General features: G+C 39.0%; 1 protein-coding gene across 3 annotated transcripts in view; it reads right to left on the reverse strand.

Moving 5' to 3' along the window:
* The window catches only part of megf11 (multiple EGF-like-domains 11), a 135,074-nt gene that overhangs the window by 15,784 nt on the left and 91,332 nt on the right, over positions 1-27,958 (reverse strand). For 2 of the 3 annotated variants that reach the window (XM_053677973.1, XM_017466556.3), the window contains 9 exons: positions 25,464-25,710; positions 25,124-25,244; positions 24,488-24,624; positions 23,189-23,401; positions 17,460-17,634; positions 14,063-14,183; positions 12,297-12,460; positions 12,069-12,171; positions 5,022-5,168 (listed from right to left, as the gene is read on the reverse strand). In XM_053677973.1, coding sequence (XP_053533948.1) covers positions 5,022-5,168; positions 12,069-12,171; positions 12,297-12,460; positions 14,063-14,183; positions 17,460-17,634; positions 23,189-23,401; positions 24,488-24,624; positions 25,124-25,244; positions 25,464-25,710 — 1,428 coding nt within the window. Of the gene's footprint in view, positions 1-3,888; positions 4,024-5,021; positions 5,169-12,068; positions 12,172-12,296; positions 12,461-14,062; positions 14,184-17,459; positions 17,635-23,188; positions 23,402-24,487; positions 24,625-25,123; positions 25,245-25,463; positions 25,711-27,958 lie in introns of all 3 variants that reach the window. The other variant, XM_047154947.2, reaches the window with a different exon arrangement.

Consider the following 27,958-nt stretch of genomic DNA (forward strand, 5'->3'; position numbering starts at 1 on the left):
GCTCTGAAAGCCATGAAAGTGAATTCTATATATGCTCATTGCCTTTCCTTTATTCATGAAAAGACTGGTTAATTATTATCTTGAGTTGTGTATATTTCATTTAGTCTCTGGTGGATGCTATGGAAGGAGAAGTGGATATTAAGGTTTGTTAGTTTGAGTTGGAAATATGTTTCACTGACCTGAAAGACAACTTATATCAAATATGTATTTCTGTAGTACTCTTAGCACACAATCAATATTTACACTCTTTAAAATAGTGGAAGAGGGCAGTGGCACCCTTCATTCAGACAACTGTATAAGAATAGAAACTACAGTGTGGAACAAATCAAACCAGTTTGACTCAGTTTGCAGAATATTAATACAAATATTATGTATCTTATTATAGAATGGTGTACTATAGCATGCCTGTCAAGTCTCAAAGTTTACCCATTTTTGCCTTGGTTGCAGTCTCACAGCCATAAATATACAACTCAATTTTTACACTCAAAGCATACCAACAACAACAACGACAAAAAAGTTTGTTTCACAAAATACTGGTGAGTATAATCCCAGCAACACTGGGATAAGTAAGCTATTTAGCACCACTCAGCATAACTGGCCAATTCTGCCTGTTGATTAATGCTTTGTTCATGGACTAAAACTCCAACAATGGATGCTAGTGAGCAGCCAGCAGCTAAACAGCCCAGATAACAAGAAAATTTCCTGCTGAAAGGGCTGTTTGGTTTGACTGCATAGATAAGTTAAAACTAGAGGAACACTGTGCATTTTGTAAAGTGTGTAGGTGTGATGTAAAAAAAAAAAAAAACTTTGGTGTCAGGGGTGTTCAAGATTAAAATGAAGTTTTATTGTTGAAAATTATTGGTAGTGTGAAAATTATTGTTGATGATTTATATCGATGATCAATGTATCGGTTTGACAAGTTTACAAAGACAATAAAAGGAGAATAGAAAAAGGAGAGCCATTTTACTAATTTTTTGGAAAAGTGTTGAGAGTCTTACAGCTTTAAATAACTTTACAGGTCTTCCATCACCCATGTGATGGACTATGTCACTGTAGGTAAAAATGTACAGCTGAACAGTAAATAAAATAGGTGACAAAAAAAACAACACATTTTAAAGGTCAATGTGGCCTACTCTAGTGTTTACAAATTAAATAAAAACACACAAAAAACATCCTCCATTTTGGTTCATGATTATTTATCTAAGGAAATAATCAAAGGTGGTGTGAAGCAGCCAGACACGAAGCTCGTTATTTTCCAATAATAGTACTTTCCAATAATAGCATTTTATTAATTAAAGAACTACCCATTTTCTTAGTTTACAGTTATATTTAATGTTGTTTGTCCATGAAAAGTTAGTTCTGGTTATCACTTACAGTATGTTATTATAAAAGCTATAATTAGTCATTCCCTCACCTGTCTCTCGTTTTCGCTCTCTTCAAGTAAATTAAAAACATGGCATGTCATGTGATAGAGAAACTGGAAAGCACAAAGTCCTCTGTTCTGAGGCCTCTCCCATAACTGTTACAAAGCACCGACACCGGAGACTCCTCACATACATGTCAAATAAATGGTCTCCTTACACAAAATTTGACCATATCAACATTTCCACACTTTCATAAATCTGTTTACGTGGAGCATCCAACATAAAAGCCCCTGTTTAAATTGCTATTATAGAAACAATGATGTATTGCGTGGATTAATAAAAAACAACAACACTAATTTACCTTGCATCTGCAACTGCTGTGAGATCTGTGCTATTCTAGAAATGAACACCTCCTAACCAATCAGTTCAACAAATCAGCCGTGATGTGGTATAAAGCAAGTTAGCTACATTTATTTACATTTATTCATTTAGCAGACGCTTTTATCCAAAACGATTTACAAATGCAGAAATACGAGCAAAAGGTCATGTGTTGGCCTGGAAGTTAAGAGAAAGGTGTGGCTTTAGGTGCAGTCTTTCTTTTAAAATTGAGTTATTTCAAAACTCCACTAAATGTCAGTGATGGTTGTATAAAAGCATTATCAGATTGACATTTTAGTTATTTGAACGTCATCCTTCTGCCCCGTTCAACTGATGTAGCTAGGCATGATAAATTAATTAATTTGGATTGAAAGGAAGCCATGTAATAAATCCACACTTTATATTGGACCAGCTCTCACCAAGCTGTAACACAGTATTAGTGAGCTCCATTATTCTGTCCTTGAACATAGTGTTCAAAGCTGAATTTAAAAATAAGTCTCTAGTCATTAGCCTGAAACCTATAATCTCTAGGAAATCTTTGGCATGTCCCTGGCTAGCTGACAAGGCAGGTTGAAAAATACAAACCTGTTAAGTAAGCTCTAAGGCTCTGAGGCTCACCAGTGCCTCGGTATCCTACCAAGGAAGATAGTTTAATAAAATAAAATTTAGGAAATAAGGCTTTCCTAATGCAGTATAAAAACATGGACTTCAAATGCTGAAAGTTGGAATGATTTATTAATAACTTGTGAAATATTTTTTATCATTGCCATGTAGTTGACACATCCAAAAAAAAAAAAGAAAAAAAAAAAAGGTAAAGATTATATTTTCACTCCCCCTTAAACAAAAGGCACATAATGTTACAGTGCCTACATGCTTTCATTTTATTTGATTTATATTCACTAAGAGTGTGATGCTGAGTAACTGACAGGGCTTTAATGGTGAAAAATAGCTATGATTTTCACAACGGGTGACATGATTTCATTGTTGTAAGTATGGAATGTACAGCCATGCCAACTAAGATATGTGTGGCCATGAATATGTTTAGTTAATGCTCCAGATTAGTAGTCTGTTTATTCCCCTTTGTAGATTTATTCTGTCAATCAGGGAATTTCTTTTCTCCAGTCTTTGGCCAGACTACTCCATTTCAGACCTGGTCTCACATCATCTGATTAACTGGTGCCTCAGCTGATAACAAGATTGAAAACTGGCTATACAAAGGAACTTGACAACACTGGCTGACTAATCATTTGGAAATAATTTTTTGTCACCACTTATTAGCAATGCTTAAGCGCACAGACAGCCTCAGAGGCAGAGACTGAGATCTTAAAATAGGAACCCAAACTACCAAGTTAGAGCTACAGACTAAGAGAGATTAAGAAAATGTATTAGTGCCCTAACCGAGAATGTTTCAGTTGTGGTACTGCTCTAACCTTCTGTAATCTAATTATCACACCCATGTGTTCAATTATGTGTGATCAAGCAGTGAAAAAAATCACTAATCTGTTAGGTCTTTTCTGACTCAATTAAAACTAAATGTGAAGAGGCTACTGTATACTGCACCAAACTTGCTTGTCTTCTTTTCTCTCCCTTGTTCAAGCGCATTGAACAGGATAACCACGGCATTGATCTGATGCTTCGCTGTTTGTCTCAGTCAGAAAGAATGGCCTCAGCAATATTCAGATTTCCTCTGAAGGTTATTTGTCAGTGTCAGTAATAATGCCAATTATCTGCAGTGCGATGGATAAGCAGAGTCAGCTGGCTGTGCCACAAATGAGTACCATACCCCATTCCCCACTAAGTGCCATACTGTACCAGTCTGGGGATTGCATAGTGCAAGATGATCATAAGCTGTATCACCCTAATGTTGTTATAATTTTTCACATAATCTGCCCCACTGCAGGTGATTTGAGCTTTAACACAATGTCGCTTCATTAAAGTTATGTATCAAACGCTGTCATCATCCTTTGTAATAAACTGGATGTGTATGAACAGTCATTGCATCAGCTAGATCAGAGGCAGATTAAACACAAGATACATGCAAGATACATTACTCTAGAGAGAGAGAGATAGAGATAGAGAGAGAGAGAGAGAGAGAGAGAGAGTGAGGGAATGGTAAAGTGAGAAGAAGGAAAGATGAGCTACTTGCCTTCACTGCACAGTGGGCCAAAAAATCCAGACAGGCATTCACACTGGCCTGTAACATGATGGCACGGGCCAGTGCTGTGCACACACTGGGGGCATGTCTGACTGCAGCGATGCCCATAGAACCCAGGAGAACAGACTGGCATGAGAATGAAGGAGAGGAGACCAGTGAAAAGAAGAGTTAAGAGCAGTGAAACAAGAGAGGCGTAGGTAAAAAGGTCAGAGCATTATTTAGTGCATGGTAGAAAAGCTCTGTGCCATTAATATTTATCAGTTTCATCTGCATTGAGGTCCATGCAGGAGCTTGTCAAAGCACATGCAAAGTAGTTCCAATAAACTAAGTTCAAGAAAGCTAGATATACAGTAGTTTATGATATGACGAGAACTCTGCAATAAATAGAAATGGACTCAAGAGTGAGGTGGTTGGTGTGAATTAGTGGTTCCTTCCCCATTCTCCAGCTCCTGCATGTCAATCAAGCTTTTCACAAAGCAGCACTCTTCACTCATTTTTCTTCATTATGAACTTGAGTTTGTTCAATTTCTGTAGTGCTAAGCAGTGAGAGAAGGCAGCTTGAGCTGGCTGACCTCGCTTTCTGTGGGTGGTGGTCCCCTTGTAATTAAGATTACTGTAGAACAGTCAATGGAGAAGATTTATCTCGTCTCTTTTTCTACTCTCTAATGCCTACACACACACACACACACACACACACACACACACACACACACACACACACACACACACTTCCAATTCTGTGCCCAAACACAGAAACACGTCACTGGCTTCTGTTTACAGATTTTGTTCACTGGAAAATGATCAGCAATCAACAGCCTTATCATTTGTGCACACTGATAGAGAGGGAAGAAGAGGGTGTGTGAGAGGTTGCTTTGATGAAAGTCATCCATTGCCCCAGACTATCCCCAGGAAGCAGGGCCTAGAGTGCGAATGCAATGATTACGAGCTGGCCCGTGATGAAGTGCTGGCTGTCATGCACTTTTAACCCAGGGTTAAGTGCTGCTCTCCTCAGACTCTCACTGGGACACGCACTTAACTCCACATGGGACAGAATCCACATTTATTACCAGGACCCTCCATCATTTGAGAAATTTAGTGAGAGAGATATTGAAAGGAATGCTTACATCTTTTGCAGGATGTGCCACGGTAGCCTGGTGCGCACACACAGGTGCCATCCTCAGGGGAGCATGAGCCTCCATTCTGGCATGAGCAGGTCATGGAGCAGTTTGGCCCCCAGAAGCCCTGAGGGCAAACACTGTCACAGTGGATACCTGTTTAAAAAAACACATACATAAACACACAGATTATAATAAAATTGTTTTATATCACAATCAGCAAAGTGACAGGAGCCATTCAGAGAACTAAAATACGCATGAGCAAAATCAAAATCAAATATGAGACAATAGGTGCGTGGGAGTAGTAGAGAAAACCTAAGCAACATTTTTTTGAAGCAGTGAAAGAGCAGTGCTGTAACAGGCACTGCTAGATCTAACATTCTCTATAATATGTAACGCATGGCACAGGACACAAGCAGTGTACAGAACCGTGTGAGCACTCCACATAAGTGTGCTTCTGTATGCGAGTCTGAGAGTGAGGATAAGCTGACACCCAGGACGCCACGTGTGTATTGCGCCGAGCTGAGTGGCAGCACACTCTGAAGACATCAGTCCCAGTTTTGAAAGCACTGGGTGTGCGGGTTCTGGCATATCTTTGCCACGGCAGTGTGCTCTGCTCCATATGTATTTTTGATCAGACCAAGCCTTCCTGCCAGTGCAGCATGTTCATTAACAGGGCCGAGTCCCCCGAGCGGCCTGGCCTCCTCTCCTATTCTCTTTTAGCTGTGCTAGGGCTTGTGTGAAAAGCAGTAGGGAAGATGTCCACCAAGACACACACACAGACACACACACACACACACGATTGCCTGCCTATCAGACTGTCTGAATTGGAAGTGTTGAAGTACCATGTGCAATACTGGCACTTCAACACAAACAGAGAACATAATGTATACACTGTGCACTTTAAAAATGCATACATACATGCAAATACACACATACAATAATAAACACATACAGTGCTGTGAAAAAGTATTTGCCCTGATTTCTTCTGTTTTTGTGTACATCTCATACTAAATTTTTCAGAAATTAAAACAAAATCTAAGATAAAACAAAGGCAACCCGAGTACACACAAAATACAGTTTTTAAACGATAATGTTATTTATTGAAGCAAAGAAATTATCCAATACTAACTTGGTCTGTGTGAAAATCTATTTTCTCCTGTAGCTACTAATTCCCCAAATCTATGAAACTACATACATAATGGGGTTCAGCTGGGGTTCAGACTAGACGCAACCAAGCCTGATTACAGCAAACCCTGTTCAAACAAATCAACACTTAAATAGAACTTTTTTAACTTTTTCATGAAGTTGGTTAAAAGGTCTTACCCAGTAACACACTATGACAAAGTTGAAAGAAATTCCAGAAATTGTGAGAAAGAGGCTGATTGAAATACATCAGTCTGGGAAGGGTTACAAAGCTATTTCAAAGGCTCTGGGACTCCAAAGAACCACAGTAAGAGGCATTATCTCCAAATGGAAAAACTCGGCACAGTAGTGAACCTTCCCAGAAGTGGCAAACCTTCCAAAATTCCTCCAAGAGCACAGCAACTACTCATCCAACAAGTCACAAAAGAGCCAAGGACAAAATCATGACTATACTATCAGGAAGACACTGATCAAAAATGGCACCCATTAGAGATGCTCCGATCAATCACATTCTATGACTTGATCGGTTGTCTCTAAATTTGGAAGATCTCACGAACCGATCACAATCTGATGGCATAAAACATCTGAGGACGTGAAACACATAATAACGTTAAACTTTAGTGCTGCAGTCATGTCATCACCAGTGTGGAATTATTACGAGGTCTTAAGAAACAATGAAAAATTCGCCATTTATGAACATATATCGCCTATTAAAATGTTCATTGTAAAATGTGTTTACTTGTTTGATTCTCAATTAAAACAACAATCTACAACATTGCTGTAAATAATATAACCAAGGCAACATCAACATGGTATTACTTTATCTGAAAAAAAAAAAAAAGGTTAACAGTGACTGTCAACAGAAAGCTTACATATCACTTATATAAAGCTTGAATGATCGGGATCAGTATCGGCTGATCATGATGACAAGAAATCGGTAATCGGTATCGTCTTACACGGCCTCAAACCAAACACAGAATTCCATAAAAAGAACATCATAACACGTTCAAGCATGGTGGTGGAAGTGTGATGGTGTTGGGATACTTTGCTGCTTCAGCGCCTGGGCAACTTGCCATAATTGAGGGAAACATGAATTCTGCTCTCCATCAGAAAATCCTAAAGGAGAATGTCCAGTCTTCATTCCATAAGTTGAAACTCAAGCACAACTGGATTATACAGCAAGACTCAATTCCAAAGCATATGACTAAGTCCTAGTCCTAGAAGTAAGTGAAAGACTGATCTCCAGTTATCAGAAGTGTTTGGTTGCAATTATTGCTGCTAAAGGTGGGGCGGCTGTGGCTCAGGTTTTAGAGCGGGTTGTCCACTAATCGTAGGGCTGGCTGTCCGATTCCTGGACCACGTGACTCCACATGTCGAAGTGTCCTTGGGCAAGACCCTGAACCCCAAGTTGCTCCCGATGGCAAGTTAGCGCCTTGCATGGCAGCTCTGCTACCGTGAGTGCGTGTGAGTGTGTGTGTGTAAATGGTTGAATGAGACACAGTGTAAAGCGCTTTGGATAAAAGCGCTATATAAGTGCTCCATTTACCAAAGGTGGCACAAACAGATTTAAGGGGGCAATTAATTTTTCACATGGGTGATAGGTGTTTGATAACTTTTTTGCTTAGATAAAAATAAATAAATAAAAAATGCACTGTGTTTACTCAGGTTGCCTTTGTTTTATGTTGTATTTCGTTTGTAGATCTAAAACTATTAATTATAAGATGTACACAAAAACAGAACAAATACTTTTTCACAGCACTGTACACATACAATAATCACCAGTAATCACCAGATATCACCAATAATAACCAATAATAACCATTTAAAAATCAGTACACGGCAAAACTCAAATATGAAGCCAAGAACAAAATACAATAAGTTGATATAGTGGATATTAACCACACCATGCACAAAGATTGAGGTGGTACAGTTCAGCACACACACACACACACACACACACTTCAAGCACACTTTCATGCAGCTACTTTTTCTCATGAGCCCTCATTTGAAATTTCCTTTGACGGAGACCTCTCTGTGTGAATGACACAGGCATTAAAGCAGCATTAGTTGCTCAGCTTTGAATTAGACCTGGCTCGAGTGTTCAAGCACGGCCTCCGATCCTGCACAGATTTTATAGGGGCAGAAAGATGGTGGTGATGGGTAATGATAACTTGGAACCTGCAGGGGTAAGCAATTAAGACAAACCCAGCCTGGAGGGGGCAAGCCCAATTGTGCTCCAGTTTGCATGGATAGAAAAATAGCCCTTTTGGAGTCCGCAATGAGTGAGAATAGAAAAGTGCAGCAAGAGCCTAATGGTGACAAACAGAGTAAAGTGCAGAGTAAAGTGAGGGAGGAGAAAGCAAGAAATAAAAAAAAAAAGTAGTATAAACAGATGAGATGAAAAGGGAAAGGTGTGAATGAGCAGAGGACCTCACACACTTCGGAAAGATGATCTGCTGCATGGTGAGTGTCATATCTATCCCTCTCTCTCTCTCAAACACACACACACACACACACATACACAATTAAAGTGCATGTAAAATATATAATGCACTTGGTCTTGTGTTCTACATGTCATATTAGAACATCCAACAAGACTTCAGTGAGCGAGAACACATGGGGTGAATATATCAATGGTAGGGTTTACATGGCGGAGAGTCCTTTCAGACCTATCTGAAAACCTGTGAAAATTTGCAGACAGACTTGTCAGTCAAAATGACAAATTTTCTTCACTGTAATGACCCTATTGGCGGCAATAAAATACCTGTTTTTCCAACTTCGGAATGAGACACCCTGACTGACTGTGATTAAATCTAGTAGAAAGAAAAAAAGTCTACAGGCATTAACTATCTTTTTTTTTTTTTCTTTTTTCTTAAAAAAAATTAACACAGCAATTTGATGATAAAAAGAAATGTTCCATATTGACAAACTGGTGCTTGCTAGTTAGCAATAGTTTGTAACAGGCTCATGAAAATGTGAGAATTCACCCAAAATGTTTATTTTTGTGGTTATATTCATGTATCAGATTTAGATTTTTAGAATTATTACAATATTTACAACAACATGGTGTGAGATCTGTTCCTTCTTATCTACTTTGCTGGAGGAAAATCACATGTAGAAATGTTTCTCTAATAAATTCACATTTATTAGGAAAAATACACATGCTTAAGATGAAATACTTAATTCATTCAGACCAAGAGAAACTGTGCTGATATTTCACTGCTTCAATTGGACATTTTTATATAGTTCAGATGCATTTATTTTTCTATTCCGGACTATGTGATGTATATTCTATTTTAAGCACCAATTTCATAATCCTGAGGCAAACAAGAAAGGCGAAAGGCTATCAAGTAACTCTTCAATGCATGGTATAGAATTAGATACCCTTCATGGTATAGAATTAGAAATCTCAAACAAAAAGGATATTTTATGTGTATGAGTAGTTATGTTGTATTTGTGTGTTAGAAATAATGCCTTTTCTATAAGCTGTGTATTTTAGGTTGCCCTTTTAAGTATTGTTATTTTCTTTCTTCTCATCAGTTGGTATATGTAGCTATATTAGTATTGCATGTGGAGTTATAATAGAAATATTTACAGTTTCAGTACCTCAGCAAAATCTGACCTGCCTAGCTAGAGAATTGGTGTGTGGTTGCCAAGCTCATCCCTCAAACAAAAAGGCTTTTGTGTGTTTGTGCAGAATAAAACCAGAGCAAAAGAGAGAGAGAGAGAGAGAGAGAGAGAGAGAGAGAGAGAGAGAGAGAGAGAGAGAGAGAGAGAGAGAGAGAGAGAAACCTGCTTCTGTTCAACTCACTCAAAAGACAAGTTTCTCTTCCAAATGCAGTGATACCATCTCTCTCACTGAAAAATTCTATTTTGTTCTTTTGCCAATAGGACAGCCAGTGTGATAGGGGTAAAAACATTTTCGGTAGCCCAAAAAAAAGACACTTCAGATGCTGTGATATAAAACATATGTGCAAAGTGTAATACTGTACATACTGACCTATTGAACAGGGAGCTTTTCAGAGCTTGCTGTGTTAGTCATTCTTCCTGTTCTGGAGCTCTCCAAACATCGCTCTCTCTCTCGTGCTGTCTACCTTCTTACTCAATATTACATGTGCGCACAGTTTCTTTTGGAGTAAGCATTTAATCTCTTTCTTCCCAGTCTCCTCTCCTTTGATAAACATATTCTCTATGGCATACCTCCCCTTTTGATCATTACTCCATTGCTCTTTCTATTCTTCTACATCTACACTTGCTTTTACACCTTTGCTAAGAAAATCACATCCATCTCATTCCTCTATTCCATCTTTTTTTCATGCTGCTCTCACACCAGTGCCTGCAAAGAATTTATTACCCTTTATGTCATAAATACATTCATACACTCCAATTCCCATTTTCTTGCTTTATCCTCCTCTACCACCATTTGTGCAAACACCAAATTGAGCCTTCATTCTCTTGTCTCATATGCTGTATGCTCTTGTAGATCTTTGCGTCGCCGTATTTCCATAAATCACTGTCATGCAGTGCATGTCTCTTCAGATGTTCAATGTGTCTCACAGGCCCATTTGCACCCCGGTGACTCCATTAGGCAGGGCAGATGGCCCGACCAGGGCAGGATTCAGAGCGTGAGATCTTTGTGCGACCGGCTCCTTCTCGCCAGTAATGAGAGCTGAGTCCTTTCCCAGAATAGGTTCCTGGATGATGTGCGATATAGAGACCATGCATACTCTCTCCTGCCCAACCCTTCTGTCTCCTGCTGAACACAAAGGCTGAGCCCGTTCCACTCTCTAACTCGGCTAAAATGGACACACAGCCCCAGTTTTATAGCCTGCTCATATGACCATATGGCTTTAAAACTCTCCCTGAGAGAGTACAGGGTAATTAGATGGCATGGCATGCTTAAAACTCTCATTATAAATGCTCCATTGTTCAAAAATGGCTAAATTGGGCTCTCTCAAAGCTACTGGGGGTCTCTTTCTGTTGGTACAAAAGTGTAAGTTCTTTTGAATAACTGAGAATAATTATAGTATGTACATTGTCCAGTACAGATGATAACAGGCCACATAAGGCACAGTTATAATAATGGTATTGGTACTATCCAAAAATGGACAATATGCAACCAACCATATGTGGGGTTTTTTCGTCTTCAATTTTGGAATAAAAGTGACCCAATATAAATTCAGGTCCATATCTTGTCTCAGATATGAGCTTAGCAAAGTGGAGTTGTGGCTGTATTCTGACAGCCACACTCAGATGATTTCATTACCATCATTCCATGGTGGCATGTGGGCCAGATGAAAGTAAGCACGGACTGACACTAGGCCATCATTCCTTTGCTATCTGGGCGGCTTTGATATAGGAAGCAGTGAACGATCTGGAAATGGAATCCTTTGTAGGAATGATGGCTTTACAGCAAAAAAATATATCTGAATGGTATATTTAACTACATAGAATTATGGGCTGATACAATGCCATTGCAGTATATCAAATTCATTTTAATTCACCTTGTTTAGTGTTTAAAAATTACAAAATGATCAGGACATTTGGCCGGGGGCAGATCTGAGACTTTGAAATAAATGAAAATTAACGCTGAGTTCTTCACATTAGTAGCAGAACAGGCTATTACAGTAATGTTCAGCTGAAGCCCAATGCAAGTTCACATAATCGTGAGAGAAGTAATTTGCTTAATATTCCATACTTTCTCTAAGGATTTCACAGACCTCATGGATACAGGAAGAATGAAAATGATTCTGTTGAATCTATTGCTAATCACAGGCAAGTTTAATTCTGGCTATGTTTTCTGTGTCATTAGTTACGGTGTATGCTGTATCCAATGCCAAGCTTAGGTAACAGTTAATCATGATGTTCGCTGGTGTAATCTTAGTGTCACTGTTGCACACTGTTACTCACCCGTCCATCCTGCCAAACAGAGGCAGTAGCCACTGATGGGATCACATCCGTTGGCATGATTACAGTCACAGTGCTCCCGACACTCCAGCCCGTAGGTGCCATCCTGACGCATACATACGCACACACACACACACACACACACACACATACACTCCATATCAGCCAAACTGTAAGGACAAATATACTGTGTGTAGCCACAGGTAGGTGGCGATAACCCCACACACTCACAGGGCAAGCCAGTTGGCAGTGTTTTCCCCTCCAGCCTGGTGTGCAGGAGCAAGAGCCATCAATGGGGTCACAGGCAGCCCCGTTTACACACATACAGGTTTGGTTACAGCCAAGACCCCATGTTCCACTGGAGCACAAGATTGAACAGTCCACACCCTGCCAGCCTGCCAGAGAGGGGGGTGGGGGGGAGAGAGAGAGAGAGAGAGAGAGAGAGAGAGAGAGAGAGAGAGAGCACCCATTAATTGATTTACTAATTTACTCACGTGTTAACAACTTTAACATATCTAACCAGAGGCAGTAAGTTCAGAATGCTGGCAATCCACAACACTCACTACATACTGCATTGTAATGGGTCTAACTTTACTCAAATGAGTCCTCTCCAGTCTATAATTAAATGCAATCAATAGGTGGTGCTCAGGGAGGTAGAAAAGGGATGTGAGGTCAAATCAGATAGAGGAGTTGGAAGACCTAAGCCTCCTGATGCCTGCACTGCACTGAGGTCAATGAACAGAATACTTGCATGGCTTCAGGCTAGACGTTAGACATTGAGTGTAAGAGTTAGTGAGAGAAAAAGAGAGAAAGTTGGCCATAGAGAACATTGGCTCTTAGCAGACTGGTGAATTATGAATGGGATGTAGATTAAAGGTGGCGAATGTAATGAGCCTGCTCCCAGCCTGATGCGACTGGATCTGCAACTCTGCTGCTGCTGCTGTATGTCCTAGTGGTGCTTAACCCATGTTTATGCAGCACCAGTGACTTCTCCAAGCACAGTCAGCCAGATGCCACTCACAGCTGAAGTGTCCCCCATTGTTTTTAATGGAAAAAAGGAAAATATAATTATTTCTAAATGGTCCAATTTTACTGTTGTACAAAATACAACACTGGTCAAAATTAAATGTGGATGTACCCTGCAACAAGTCAACAAACCAAAACATAAAGCTAAATCAGCAGAAAAATAAAAGCTTCAATTAAATTTCATCATGTCTCCAGATCTATTTTAAAGAAGACAGAAATATAGTATAAGATATAGCAAGAAGAATGGGCAAAGTATCGCCATGTAATACAGCAGAGTTAGTACAGACATCTCAGAAGGCTTGTACAAGAAGTTGGAATTTGTGCTTTATTTCCCTATTAATATCTTAACATTCATTATTTGGCCATTTTTAATGATTAAAGGATGAATGACTGAAATGGACCACACTGTCTTTTTGCTATACTCTCATTTGGTCATGAGGGTATACAAACTTTTACACTTGACTGCAAACATACTGCTTTCATGAGTTCAGTTTAGGCCATGCTGGTGTGGTTTTACAGTCTAAACAGACTTCTGTAATTAATTCAGCTCACTTTGTGCATCTTCCTCCAGGCTTTGTGGATCCTTTGATTTAAGAAAAAAATAGTGTTTTGTAATAGCATGCACTGAAGTTTAAAAAAGGTTAATGTGTTTTAAATTCTGTTCTCATGTATTCTAAATCCTGCATGATCTAGTGGTAAACAGATTACAATGAGCAGGTCAATAACGCAGTATTTACAAATCTAGAAGGAGAATTCATCAATGACTGTCTTCAAGTGATGCAAGGACTGATTAAGTGAGCAATGGTAAATCAATTCTAATGATTCTGATTAAACAACACATTGATTTGTTGTGTGCTGTTCATGCTGCAACCTTGTTTAGGCTTATGTAAATATCCATAATTTATCTTAGTATCACAGAGACTAAAAAGGGGAAGGCATGTTAGAAAGCGAGCGTGTGAGAGAGCTTGTACCCTCTTTGCAAATGCAGGAGCCGTCAATGGGAGAACAGGAGGCTTGATTATGGCAGTGACAGGCAGATGAGCAGTTAGTTCCATAAAATCCAGAAGGACATGTCTGGGAGCAGTCATTTCCCTGAGAGAGAAAACACACACACACACACACACACACACACACACACACACACACACACACACACACATCATGAGATGGTCAAATTCCTCAACTTAATGCTATGGATAGCTGTTAGGGATAGTAATAACAGTTTTAATTTAATATTGCTCCTAATTCGAGACATGAATTTCATCTTATTAATCAGACTCTCAGTGAACCTTCACATCACATTATAAATTGATAAATAAACAACACTTCTGCATGCAACCTCTCTGTAAAATGCATACCAAGGCCAAGGTCACCACGTCTCTGAATGGAGGCGGGTTTTTCCTCTTCTGGTATGTTAAATTCAACTCATGAAGGCCTTGGTAATTAGATAATGAGTTGAATCACATGTACAAATAAGGCAGAATGCCAAAACCTGGATCTACAGCATATGGGAGTAGAGGAAGCTTCAGTCCCTATGCCAGAGCCCAGATTTAATGAGCAGACCATGTGAGACTGCCCAGCCCCTCATCTATCCATTACCATCCAGTGACTGGTGACTGAGATGCACTGAACTCTCAAAGCCCCGGCTCTGAGACCCTGTGCGATCTATGTGCTTTAGCAGGATCCTATCTCCCTCAGCTGGTCATCTCAAGTACCTGGCTTTGTCATCCCTGCCTCTGATTGACAGCTGACATGACGATTTAGCCTTCCAATTAGTGGTGCAGCAGCAGAGTGCAGGGCGGCTCCTGACTCCCTCGTGCAAGCAGTGGGATGGGGCTCATTAGCATCTGGAACTATGTCTTAGAGGGAAGCCTGAATGAATTATTTCACTGAGCTGTGAGAGCAGGAGTCTCTCTCTCACTCTCTCTCTCTCTCTCTCTCTCTGTTTTACTCTATTGCTCTCCAACATGCTGTCTCTATTTCTCCACTATCTCTCTCATGCACTCACTTCTCATTGCTATGCTTTTCTCCTTGCTCATCATGCTCATCGTCTCACGCACGCTCCCACTCCATCTGCACCCATTCTCTCTCCACATGCCCACATGAAAAGCTTACATCTGCGAATTAATTTTTTATCAATCTACGTGCTGTTATCTTTGTTCCGCTCAAAAGTGACAACTTCCAGACTGCAAACGTTGGCAGTTCTCTTGAAGGGATTGTGGAGATGTGAAAGTAGTTTGTGAGCGCAGCAGCGCATGCAGCTGGAAAGTTTGTTGGCCTGACTTCCAGTAATTTGCTGGTGAGTGATCTTGTGGTAAAATCATTTCAGCCACTAATGACACACAGGAATTTGAATGCACTAGGTTCAAAGTACTTAATGAAGAGCCTAACCAAGAAATTCTCTCTGGGGATAAAGCCTACAATAGCTCTTTGTTGGCACAATTAATGAATTAATTAATTTGTCACAATGTGATATACAGCAGTATAGGATGTGAATTAATTGCTGTATGCCACCTTATAGGGAATGCTTGCAGATTAACTTGGTGGAGACATGAAAAATGTATATAAAGTATATCCAAAACATTCCCAATGGCATAAAGGTTGGACTTGACCAGTGTAAAAAAGATGAGGAATGAACAAATGAACATCCTCAAACAGTGAATCTAAATTTGTTTATTGGACCTCAAACAATATGCAAAACCTATGTGAAAACAGGAGTTTGCTTGAAAAGCATTTGAATGATGTGAATGTGAGAATTCAAGCTGTAATCACACCAAGAAAACTTGTTTAAAATATGGACAAAGGTTTGGTGGCAGTAACACAAATCTGGAGTTGTGAAGATAAAAAGAATAAGGCTTGGAGCCAGAATAAAGAAAACTGAATATGATGATGAGCTCAGGCAAGACTCAGACCAAATCAGAACAAAGGACAGTGCTGGTATTTTAGAGAGATGTGAGGGAGAATACATTTCCATATATTATACTGATTCAAAGTGCTACCATCACCTTTCAATCCATACATCCATACTATAGTACCAGGTGTACAGCTTCTCCCCTATGTCGAGACATATTACTGCATAACAGCTCTAGGAGCTATTACATGTGCAATATTTTTTTTCCCGACACAGATGTTCTGTAACACTGAATAAAAGACTTAACTGGGAAACTGTCCCTATTCCACTGCAATGTAGTTAACTCAGTTTTCTGGGCAAAGCTCCTTTAGCTATGCTTAATAAAACTGGCAAAGGGCCTCTTAAATCCAGCACTTGGAGCAGGTGAAGAAAATGAAAATGCAGGCAATGTCTTCTCTAGTTGGTGCAATCCGCCACAGCAGCTCTGCTACAAGACAGCTCAACAGCTCTAGCCAAGGTAAGAGTTGGCAGGAGCACCTCGGTCAGTGTTTGTCTTAATCAGGCCACTGCTTCTGTCTTTATCTCCAGCACAGAGTGCAGTTCTTCATCTATATTGTGAGACTTCCATTCTTTGTAACTGAAAATAATTGCAGTGGAAGCCGTTCACCAAGTCATTACTTGTGTATCTTCCTTTCTTCTTTTTGTTCTATTAAATCACGAGAGAAAGCATTTACTCCTTAGCAGGCTTGGCAATAACATACTTATGTAAAACAATAAAACCAGAGGGCAGAATTTTATTAATATAATTCTTAATCACATCTGACCACTCATTTTTCATCTTTCTATCTTCATCTGTTTTCCCTCATTGCTTAGTAGTTAAGGGGAGTAAGTCAAATCCAGAGCCGGCGTGATCCATTATTCTGATTTGTATAACATGCTCCATATGCCAGACACTTTTTATTAATGTCAGAGGGAATCTCTGACTCTCCTTTTTTTCCATTTGGCAAGAGTCTTTATATTAAGTCCAGGCCTGCTGTGTAACAGGGCACGTCTATTATTAAGCTTTCAGTACCTGCTGAGCTTGAAGTCTGCAGGTGTGAAGAAACTGCAGGTGTGTTAGTGTGCATGTGCATGTACAACCCTATAAAAAGCTTTTTAAGAGCTAAACTCCACTGCTGAGCTACACCATTGCCTCAAATGAGATGACAAGAAAATAACTTTGAACAACACATTTTGTGTTGATGGCACATGTGTCAAGTCGAAGCTCTCCATAACGATACAGCTCTTTTCTCTGTGTGTTCCTCAGTAACGCAGGGGATACGTCTCATTGCACTGAATGTGATTACCCCTCTTTAACCCCCTCACTTTCCCCCCACAAAACCAGCCAGTCACAAGAAAAAGAAAAAGTCACTTTTAGACTCTTCTGTAGTAGCTGATGCCAGGTCACAGCCCATGTGTCTGTACTACATCATAGGATTCCTTAGTATAAATAGTTCAGTGATGGATGGTGGACTCACAGTGAAGCCAGGAGCACAGATGCAGGCTCCAGTGACCCCATGACAGTCTGCCCCATTAGCACATTGGCACTTTAGGCTGCAGCCCTCACCGTAGTAGCCCGGAGGACACATCTCATTGCAGTACAGACCAGTCCACCCTGCTGTACAAGAGCATTCCCCTGATAGAGGATGACAGCTGAGAGAGAGAGATTTGGGGGGGATAGGGAGCGAGATAGGGAGAGAGGAATGGAAAGAAGTATGTGAATAGGTACAAAGAAAAGCAACAAACACTGCTTCCAATAACAACAGAGTAATAATAAAAGACAAGCAGGAAATTAAAACTAATAAATGATGCAAAGGATGCATGGGGAGCTATAAAGAGTGAGTGACACCCTATCGCTGAAAGGTGTTCCGAATTCAACTTGAAAGCTGAACGAAGAAAATGGATCTGGACACTAAACACTCAGGTCATGCTGTAAAGTGAAGAGTGTGGATATGACTACAGCCTTTGCTGAGAAGGTATGCCATAGTAGCTTATTGTACTGTTTGTCAGCATAAAGAATTGAAGAATTGCTGAATAGAACAGAAATGGCTGTAAAGTATGTAACAGGTAAAACAACTATAACAATGTGTTCACATCCAAATGCATTAAAGAAATAAAGTTTGCCATAGCCCTTTGAAATAAGACATTGATGTTGGTATAAAATATTTTTTTACATAACAAAAACATTTCAAAAGGACCATATGTAGAGTTCAGTTCCACATGCATAGTGAGGAGATAATACAGGAAATGAGGATGTTATTTGGAGCTGACAAATAACTATAGACATAAGCACTGCTCAGATTTTTGCATATGAGATGTGAACAGGGTGGTGTATGCTGAAAACTGAGGCGTTTCTCAGAGGAGGAAAGGTAAGTGCAATTTTTTCGAGCACTTTGGCCAAAAACTGTACTAAATTCTAGCATTTGGTTGCATTATGCTTGTACTCATAATATTTGGCTCATAATATATAATATTTTTAGGGTTGGCAGGGTTACTTTAAAAATGTATTCTGTTGCAGTTACAAATTACTTCTTAAAAAATGTAATCAGTAATCACTAAAACACTTATTTAGCGCTTAATTTAAAAGCTTAAAAACAGTTCAATGTTTGGATTCATTGTAATAAAATAAATAAATAAATAAAAAGATCACTGTACCTGATGTGGGTAACATAACATCACAAAAGCTAGGGTTTTTTGGGGTGTGTGTGTGTGGGTTGGGGTCTTAATAGCATTCACAACAGTGTTAATATGAATACAGACTTTAATACACTGAAAAAGACACACTGTTAATATCACAAATATATATATAAATAAAATTTGTTTCACTCTGCCCAGGTTTTAATTTTTTCCTACATTCTGTTAAATGTCCATAGAATAAAATAAAATATTAGATGCCACAAGTGTACCTTCTATCATCATTTACACATCTGAATGACCATGTAAAATGAAGCAATGTGATAACATGAAATTAAAAATGACCTTATATGGCCATGAGCACTGTTTCGACTTAGGACAGCTTCATTTGCTGCTATTGTCAAGCAACCGTTTGATGCCGAACACAACAGCACTTCACCTTCACTCGTTCACTGAGAGTAGGCTAATGGTTGAGAGGCAGGAATTTGGCCAATACTTGCTGCAAGACTTTTATAATTGAACAATTGGGGTGCGAGAAGTTTGGAATTACAGTGAGGGGTTAAGGCAATGCAAATATGCACACACATGATGCAGTATTAGACCACAAGCACATCATAATGAAACTAAAGACGAATCCTGGACATTTTCTCAAATTTAGAAATCCTATCCGGATGCTTTTTTAAGGTCTGAAAAAGAGGATGTGTCCAGGAAAAAGAGGACGTATGGTCACCCTAACAAAATCATCTCAGAGAACAATTTGTGTTAATTTCTACCAAATTAACTTTGCGCAAAATTTATTTGCGCATGCACCAGGAGGTTGCTCATGCAGAAGTTGCTGTCTTTTTGACGCAACTGTAACGGATTAGAGTTATCAGTTTTTTGTATCCTGATTACGTAAAGGCAATAATTTAAACATACAGTGCTGTGAAAAAGTATTTCTGATTTTTTTTGTATATCTCATACTAAATTGTTTCAGAAATGAAAACAAAATCAAAGACAATACAATGGCAACCTGAGTAAACACAAAATATAGTTTTTAAATGATAATGTTATTTACTGAAGCAAAACATTTATCCCATTCCAACTGGGCCTGTTTGATAAATGTATTAGCCCTCATAGTTACTAAACTGAATTCATAATGGGGTTCAGCTGGACTAGAGGCAACCAGGCCTGATTACTGCAAACCCTGTTCAATCAATCAACACTTAAATAGAACTTTTTCAACAGCATGAAGTTGGTTAAAGGTCTTACCCAGTAACACACTATGTCAAAGTGAAAGAAATTCCAGAAATGATGAGGAAGAAGATGATTGAAATACATCAGTCTGAGAAGGGTTACAAAGATATTTCAAAGGCTCTGGGACTCAAAGAACCACAGTGAGAGCCATTGTCTCCAAATGGAAAAACGCCCAGTAGTGAACCATCCACCGAAGTGGCCACCCTTCCAAAATTCCTTCAAGAGCACAGCAACTATTCATCCAGGAAAGCCAAGGACAACATCGAGGGACCTAGAGGCCTCTCTTACATCAATACAGGTCACTGTTCATGACTCCGCTATCGGAAAGACACTAGGCAAAAATGGCATCCATGGAAGAGTGGCGAGGTGAAAACCACTGCTAACCTCGAAGAACATTAAGGCTCATCTGAATTTTGCCAAAACACACCTTGATAATCCTCAAACCTTTTGGGAGAATGTTCTGTGGTTTGATGAGTCGAAAGTGGAACTGTTTGGAAGACAGGGGTTCCATTACATCTGGCATAAACCAAACACAGAATTCCACAAAAAGAACATCATACCTACAGTCAAGCATGGTGGTGGAAGTGTGATGGTGTGAGGATGTTTTTCTGCTTCAGGGTCTGGGCAACTTGCAATAATTGAGGGGAACATGAATTCTGCTCTCTACCAGAAAATCCTAAAGGAGAATGTCTGGTCTTCAGTCTGTGAGTTGAAACTCAAGCACAACTGGATTATGCAGCAAGACAATGATCCAAAGCATAGGAGTAACAAAAACAGATTTTAAGTTTAAAGAGGCAATTTGCTTTTCACACTGGTGATACAGTATATGTTGGGTAACTGTATTTTTGCTTCAATAAAATAAATAAATAAATAAATAAAAACTGCATTGTGTGTTTACTCAGGTGTCTTTGTTTTATGTTGTATTTCGTTTGATCTAAAACTATTTAGCATGAGCTATACACAAAAACAGAAGAAATCAGATATATCAAATACTTTTTTACGGCACTGTATGACAAATATATGACATTATAATAGGTAATGATGTCAAATATGCTGGTAGGTTAATTGGCTATGAAAAATCGCCCCTATGTGTGAACGAGTGTGTGGATATTTGTGTGCATGGTGCCCTGCGATAGACACCATCCACGGTGTATTCACGCCTTGTGCTCAGTGTTCCCAGGATAGGCTCTGAAGTCACTCCAACCTTAACCAGGATAAAGTGATTGCTGAAGATTAATTGAATATGCTCATTATTCTGCTGAAACACTTTTTCCTTCTCACGAAGCATAAACTTTCTGTATGGTGTTTAAATAGTGTCTTTAATAGAGAGTGTGTTCAGTTGTTAAATGAGTAAACAAAAACTGAGTTTCTGTGAATATAATTTTTTTCAATTTGGCCTCCATCCATTATTATACTACTGTGGTATCAAATGCTGTTTTATGATTTGGCAGCCATCTAATACGAGTGGATTCCAAATTGGAAATTAAAAATAAATTTGAAAACTTGGCAAATTAGCATTATTATCATGACTAGGACTATTAACCTCAATTAGAGATTCACCGACACTAAATTTCCCAGCCGATATTGATAACCGATTATTCAGAGTAATATTGGCCTATACCGATAGTTCTGCCTTTTATACCTTCTTTTAAATTATTAATAATTAATTACACAATCCTGAAGCAAATGCAAATAAAAACTTTATTCTCTCCATTACAACAAGTTGTTTCACAGTAACTGTCTCATAAACAAAACACATTACTCAAATTAAAATTAACACATGAACTAAATTATGAAGATTAAAGTAAGATTTCTTAACTTATTGAATGTTATTAATTCATATTAACAGAATTAATTGACTGAATTCTAGGCTTCACATTCACTCACCACAAACAAAAGCATTTCTACTTCATCATTGAATATCAAACTGGTACTATATAATATCCATCCATCCATCCATCCATCTTCTATACCGCTTATCCTTCTCAGGGTCACGAGAAACCTGGAGCTTATTCCAGGGAGCATCGGGCAAAAGGCGGGGTACACCCTGGACAGGGTACCAATGTAATATAAATATAAACTTTTTTATATATTAACATTAACTGGATATGAAATGTACTGCTCTACAAATTAATTTTTCTGTGCAATATATACTTTTTTGTGAACTCATCTTCATTTAAATCTTTCAGTGGTATACTGGCGCTTTAATTCTGCGTGAGCAGTGCCCCAAAAAAATGTTTTGACTCGACGCCGAAACTCCCGCTTCACTGCCGCAGTGTCCAGTGTAAAATTTTAGCCTCAATATATTCTCCATATATTAAGGTACTAATAGATGTTTATTAAAATATTTTCCGTTTATTTCAATTGTATATTACTCTATTAGTATAAACTTTGGCAACAATCTGTGTAGCTTTGTAACATTGAATACCTCTTGTGTGATTATTGACATACTGAATCTTCTGAATGCAAGTCCCAACTTTGAGTATGGCCCTTGGTAATAAACATATTTTCATGGTAGACCTAAAGTATTTCCTCTATAGTACTTGATATTAAATGAATAAGATAATTTCTTAGTTTAGTCAAACTGTAATTACATTTCGCTCTGGTCATAAATGAACTGTGTAGTGTTGAATATATTCTAACCCTATAAAACACCACCTGCTTCACCCAATGAGCTTTTCTGCTCATCAAGGCAGGGAATTTAATTTGTGGGAATCAGGTGCTGTACTGCATGACTGCAACAAATACATTCATATACTGTACTGCAAATTATGAGCATGTACAGTCAGGTCCATAAATATTTGTACACATTTGACACAATTTTTGTAAATTTACCTCTGTACACCACCACCATGGATTTGAAATGAAACCCAATTGAGAATGCTTTTTACTTACTGAAAACAAAACTGAAGGCAGTAGCAGTAAAGACCTGGCAAAGCGTCTCAAGGGAGGAAACTCAGCATTTGGTGATGTCCATGGGTTCCACATTTTGCATCTAAGTATTAGAAATAATCCTAATAATAATATTTATGATTGTGCTAGTTTGTCCAATTACTTTTGAGCCTGGGAAAATCGAGGGACTCTGAAAAAATGGCTGTAATTCCTAAAAAGTTTTGTTAAACCCCTTGAATTAACCCTGAAAGTCTACACTTCAATCAAATCTCGATTGCTTCATTTCAAATCCACTGTGGTGATGTACAGAGGAAAATTTACAAAAAAGGTGTCACTTCCAAATACTTATGGAACTCTATGTATATAATGTCTAGTCTAAGTGTTGGTCATGATCTTTAGAGTGACTACTGTTTGTTCAGTATGGTGTTTACCTCTGTTTGCTTACCTCAAAGTATTTGTAGTATTACAGGGGCAGTATTTGTCACATATAAGTCCGTACAACCCTGGGGGGCAGAATCTCTCCTGGCAGTGAGGTCCTTTAAAGCCTGTGTCACACAGACAGGCACCGTTGATGTGGTAACACTTGGCCCCATTCTGACAGTCGCAATGGAGCGCACACTGCTGGCCATATGTACCGACAGGGCACTCCTCTTGGCACCTGGCACAGTAGACATACTTTGCTGAGAACAGAAGACCTCAAAACAATCTTAATTTTCAATGTCCTGCCAGTCTCTAATGTCTCAGAACACATTAGGAAAACATAGTCTGAGATTTAGTCATATTTAGGGTCAGGCTAATCTAGAGGTCATAAGTCAGAGCTCTGCAATGTTTTGGCACTACTTGTGTTCATCTTCTCCTCTGGAGCAGAGCAAGGTGAGGCCACTGTCATTACCTACAGTGATTATAATTAAAACCATGGCCTTTCTCTGCGTGGAATAGTAAAGTGACTTAAGGAGAGAAAGCTTTTTCAAGAAGTTAAATATACAATCTTGACAGAGCATCAATCTCAAGTGTCCAATGAAGCCATTAGGAGACAGATAAATAGCTCAATTAAATTATAAAATGGAGTAGTTATGTTTCGCATTTAAATTACAGCAGCAGCGGCTGTACTGGGAGACATGGGTGTTATTGCAGAGGGGTGGGGGAGGGGAGGGTTTGTCCTAACACAATCTCAGATAATTCCTGCTGGGTTAATTCACCTGTCACAGAGCAAATGAATGAGAGCAATTTTGCAAAATATTAGAGAAAAGGAAGGACTTGTCCTAGAAGCATTTTATCCTACAGACTATCGCCTTAGCAAGCTAATAAACCCTCAGGACAACTCGCTGTAATATAGAGACAAAGCCATTTCAATTAACTTGTAATACTCCATTACTGGTAATTAATGGCTAGAAACAACCAGAGCAGAGCCAGGAGTGGGGTTGATGGACACAACAGGATCAGATTAAGATGGAAACAAAGGTAGAGCAGATAAACATATAATGATATGTCACAAGTCATGTACCATTTCTTTTGTTTATTTGCAAACACAAGAAGACAAGACAAAAAATAAATCTTAACCTTTATGTAAAAAGCAACATAATAGAACCTACAGCTTGGCCACAATAAAAAAGTCAACTATCATTAAGAGGACAAAGAAATTTTGCACACTCACTAAAGCCATGAATAGAAGACATAATGTCACTATGGGCTTCTTCATTGTACTGATGGAGTGCTAATTTCATGTAATTTCATTGTTGAGTACCTGCGGCCAGTGTAGCCTGCCATACATTGGCACTGTCCAGTGATGTGGTCACACAGTCCCCCATTACGGCATGAGCAGTCCTTGCTGCAGTTGATGCCAAATTTGCCTAATGGGCAGGGCTGGGCACACACAGACCCCTGTGGTGTAACAAAGAAAGAAAGAGTGTGTGTGAGTATTGGAGAATATTATCACTAAAGGTCTCAGGGATTTAACAGAAAGATGACACATAATGAGTATTAATGAGACTTTGCACATTTCATTATTAATACTAATAATGAGCATCAATTACTGTGAGGTTCTTTGCAGATAGCTTGCATTTCTTTTACTCTTAAATTTCCCGATATGCAGTATCCCGGTCACTGAGTCTCTACCCCACTACTCCCCTGTCTCAAAAACTCTATATTCATTTAACCTCTAGTTTAGCCCCCAATTACCCTTTCTCCATGGCTCTCTCAGTTTCATTCCATCTCATGTCATCCATTCCTCCATCAGTCATCATTTGTTCCCCTCTCCTTCATTCTCTCTCAACCTTTTTCCTCATCCCCTGGTCCCCATTCACCTCCTCATTCTTTCAATCATCTCCCTTGTCACTTTCCTACTTTTAGTCTTTCAGCAGTTGTATGCAGTGAGCCTTACAGTCCAGCCAGCCGGACATGAGCACTCTCCAGTGATGTGGTGGCAGGTTCCACCATTCTGGCAGGGGCAGCGCTGCTCACACTGGGTCCCATGGCTGCCGGATGGACAGCGCACACCGCAGCTGCCGTAGCACAAGAACAAAAACTTGCTCAGACTTGCTTAGTGCCACTGTATTGGGTTGCATCAAGAAATATGTAAAGCCATCCAAGAGCCATTTTTGGAGGGAAAAAAACATTTAACTAAAAGAAACCAAACATGCACAATGCATCAGAAACTGTTACACAGGTAATGCTACAGGAAACCATATCTATACATTTGGTATGCGTGAAAAGCTACTTACACAGCACCCATATACCCAGGGGCACAGATGCATTCTCCTGTCTCGTGGTGACAGGTGGCACCGTTAAGACATTGGCACTGCAGCTGGCAACCCTTGCCGTAGTAGCCAGGCTCACAGGGGTCCTCACATCGCCAGCCCTGGTAGCCGTCTGTGCAGACACAGGCCCCAGTGATGGGGTTACACAGGGCTCCGTTCTGACACTGGCAACGGTTACTGCAGTGAGGTCCCCAGTAGCCACTCTCACAGCCTGAGGCACAAAAACAAGCACAGAGGACAAACATTACAAATGAACAAAAGGAATATTGCATTTGATGGGTTTATTAAAAATAACCTGGAAGCCATATACACATTTTCATTCTGTTTTACCGTAATGATTTAGTCAAGGGACATAAAGTTATTAAATATGCATTAAAACAAATAAGCTTCTACACAGGAGAAAATAATCAATATGTGTCACATTCCAATCCTTGAAGGGCAATGCTCATTACTACTACCATGTGAGAAATGTTCCATTCTTCAATTCAATTCAGTTCAGTTCAATTCAATTTTATTTGTGGAGCACTTTACAATTTCCATTGCCAAAAAAGTAGCTATACTGTATAAAACTTTGGGTCTAGTGTAGATCTAGATACCTAATAAGCAAGCCAGATGTGAAAGTGGCTAGATGAACCTCCTTTAGAATTTTATGATCGGAACCATGAGAGGTACCAGTCTTAACAGGAAACCCACCTTCTACTGAAGAGGGATTTTAATGATTACAGTAAACAATAAACTAATAAAGTTCTGAAACTCAGATATGTGGTTTTTAATTTTAGCTCTTGTAACCTTGAAACAGTATTTGTGATATAGTTCCTATTCATAAAGATAGCACCCGATCATTCTCCAAAGGCGTGAAAAAAAAAAAACCTTGTAGCAATTCTACGTAATAGTACTACAAATTTTGTAAGTCTTCAACATAAATGAATGGAAATGCAAAAGCTACATAGCAACATAAAAAGATGCCACTGGGTGTTCAGGCAAAACAAATGTTTGCTACATGAAGTGCAAATGTGGGAGTGCAGTGGTAAAAGTCCAAGGTTATCACACATTCAGAGGGACAAAAAGGGACAAAGAAATGTCAGTAGGCAAGTATCTACAGCACCAGGCCAGAATCCATTGCCAGAAGCATGTATAAATAAGCCAGCACAAGTACCATCTAGACCAATAACTCAACCCCTGAGTAAATAATTCCATTCCATTCCAAGTATGAAGCAGCATTTAAAAGCCTCTACAGGAAAGTGTAAGATAGCAGTTCTACTGCTGAATGCATTATACAGTACATGAAGAAATACCGACAGGTTTGAAGGAATGCCATGTGTGAATGGTGATGTGGTGCAGGATAGGCATATTAGGATTACAGCTAGATTATGCAGTAGTACATAGAGCCTTTTTTCATTTTATCATTTTATTTAGATTATCCAGTCTAAGCATGTTGATGTTTAGCAGATAATCTATACATTATCAACTTGTGAATGAACATCTGTTGATAAACATCTGTAGAGTATTCAAATAAAGTGTTAGCAAAAGGTTTGTATTGAAATAACCCACCAAGCCAGATAGAAGCCTATATGTTTCTGTAAGTGTTTAGTCTATTAGCCTATGTGGGGAAATAAGTAAATGTTATGTGTAGAGATGACACAGTTTCAATACCCAGGATTGGTACTGGGGAAGAACCAGTTTTAAAAAAAAATACATAAATAAATAAAAATTAAATGGTGGATTTGATATTGGAGAATTTTTTTTTGATCCTGTAAGAAATGGAAAAGATTGGAATTGGATTTGGATGCATTTTTCCTGTTTTTTTTAAGTGCTTCAGTTTAAAAATCATTTTAAAGCTTAGTAGCTTTTAAATTTGGAAAAATATGGGATGGATATCGGAAACAAAATAGTAGCATCGTGCCATCTCTAATTCTGAGCAGAGTAAGTATCAAAGGCCAGGATCAAGCTTAATTTTTAATCAATTCTATAGGGCTTACACAGTCAAGATCACTGCAGTATAATTTTTAAAACAGCGGTGAACCAGTTAACACATTTATTGTTGAAATGGAACATTTAATAATGTCAGCTGCGTCAATGCAGCCAGTCAAGTTTCTTTTGATGTTGAGTTCTTGTGACCATTGGTGTCTGAGAACAGATAACGTTTCGATAAAATTCACAGCAAAATCCATTTTCAAATCCATTTTCTTTCTTTTTCTGTGCTTCTTAACAGTTTGTCTGCCTTGTGGTACGCACAAACATTTAAGTGATTCTTCTTCTCTATGGTCAAAGATGATAGGCTGATCAGCTGAATAGTGGGTTGCGCCACCTAGTGTGCAGGCATAAAATTCATTCTCGGTCAGCGCCACATATCGCGTAGGTGTGAATTAGCCGAATGCAATCATTCGGTTCGTGTTTTGTGTGAAAGCACCTTTCGTCTGTGATTCACTTCGCTTTAATGTGTCACGCTCAGTGTGAAT

Source organism: Ictalurus punctatus, chromosome 4 (assembly GCF_001660625.3).
Source record: "Ictalurus punctatus breed USDA103 chromosome 4, Coco_2.0, whole genome shotgun sequence".
In the NCBI taxonomy this organism is placed as follows: domain Eukaryota; kingdom Metazoa; phylum Chordata; class Actinopteri; order Siluriformes; family Ictaluridae; genus Ictalurus; species Ictalurus punctatus.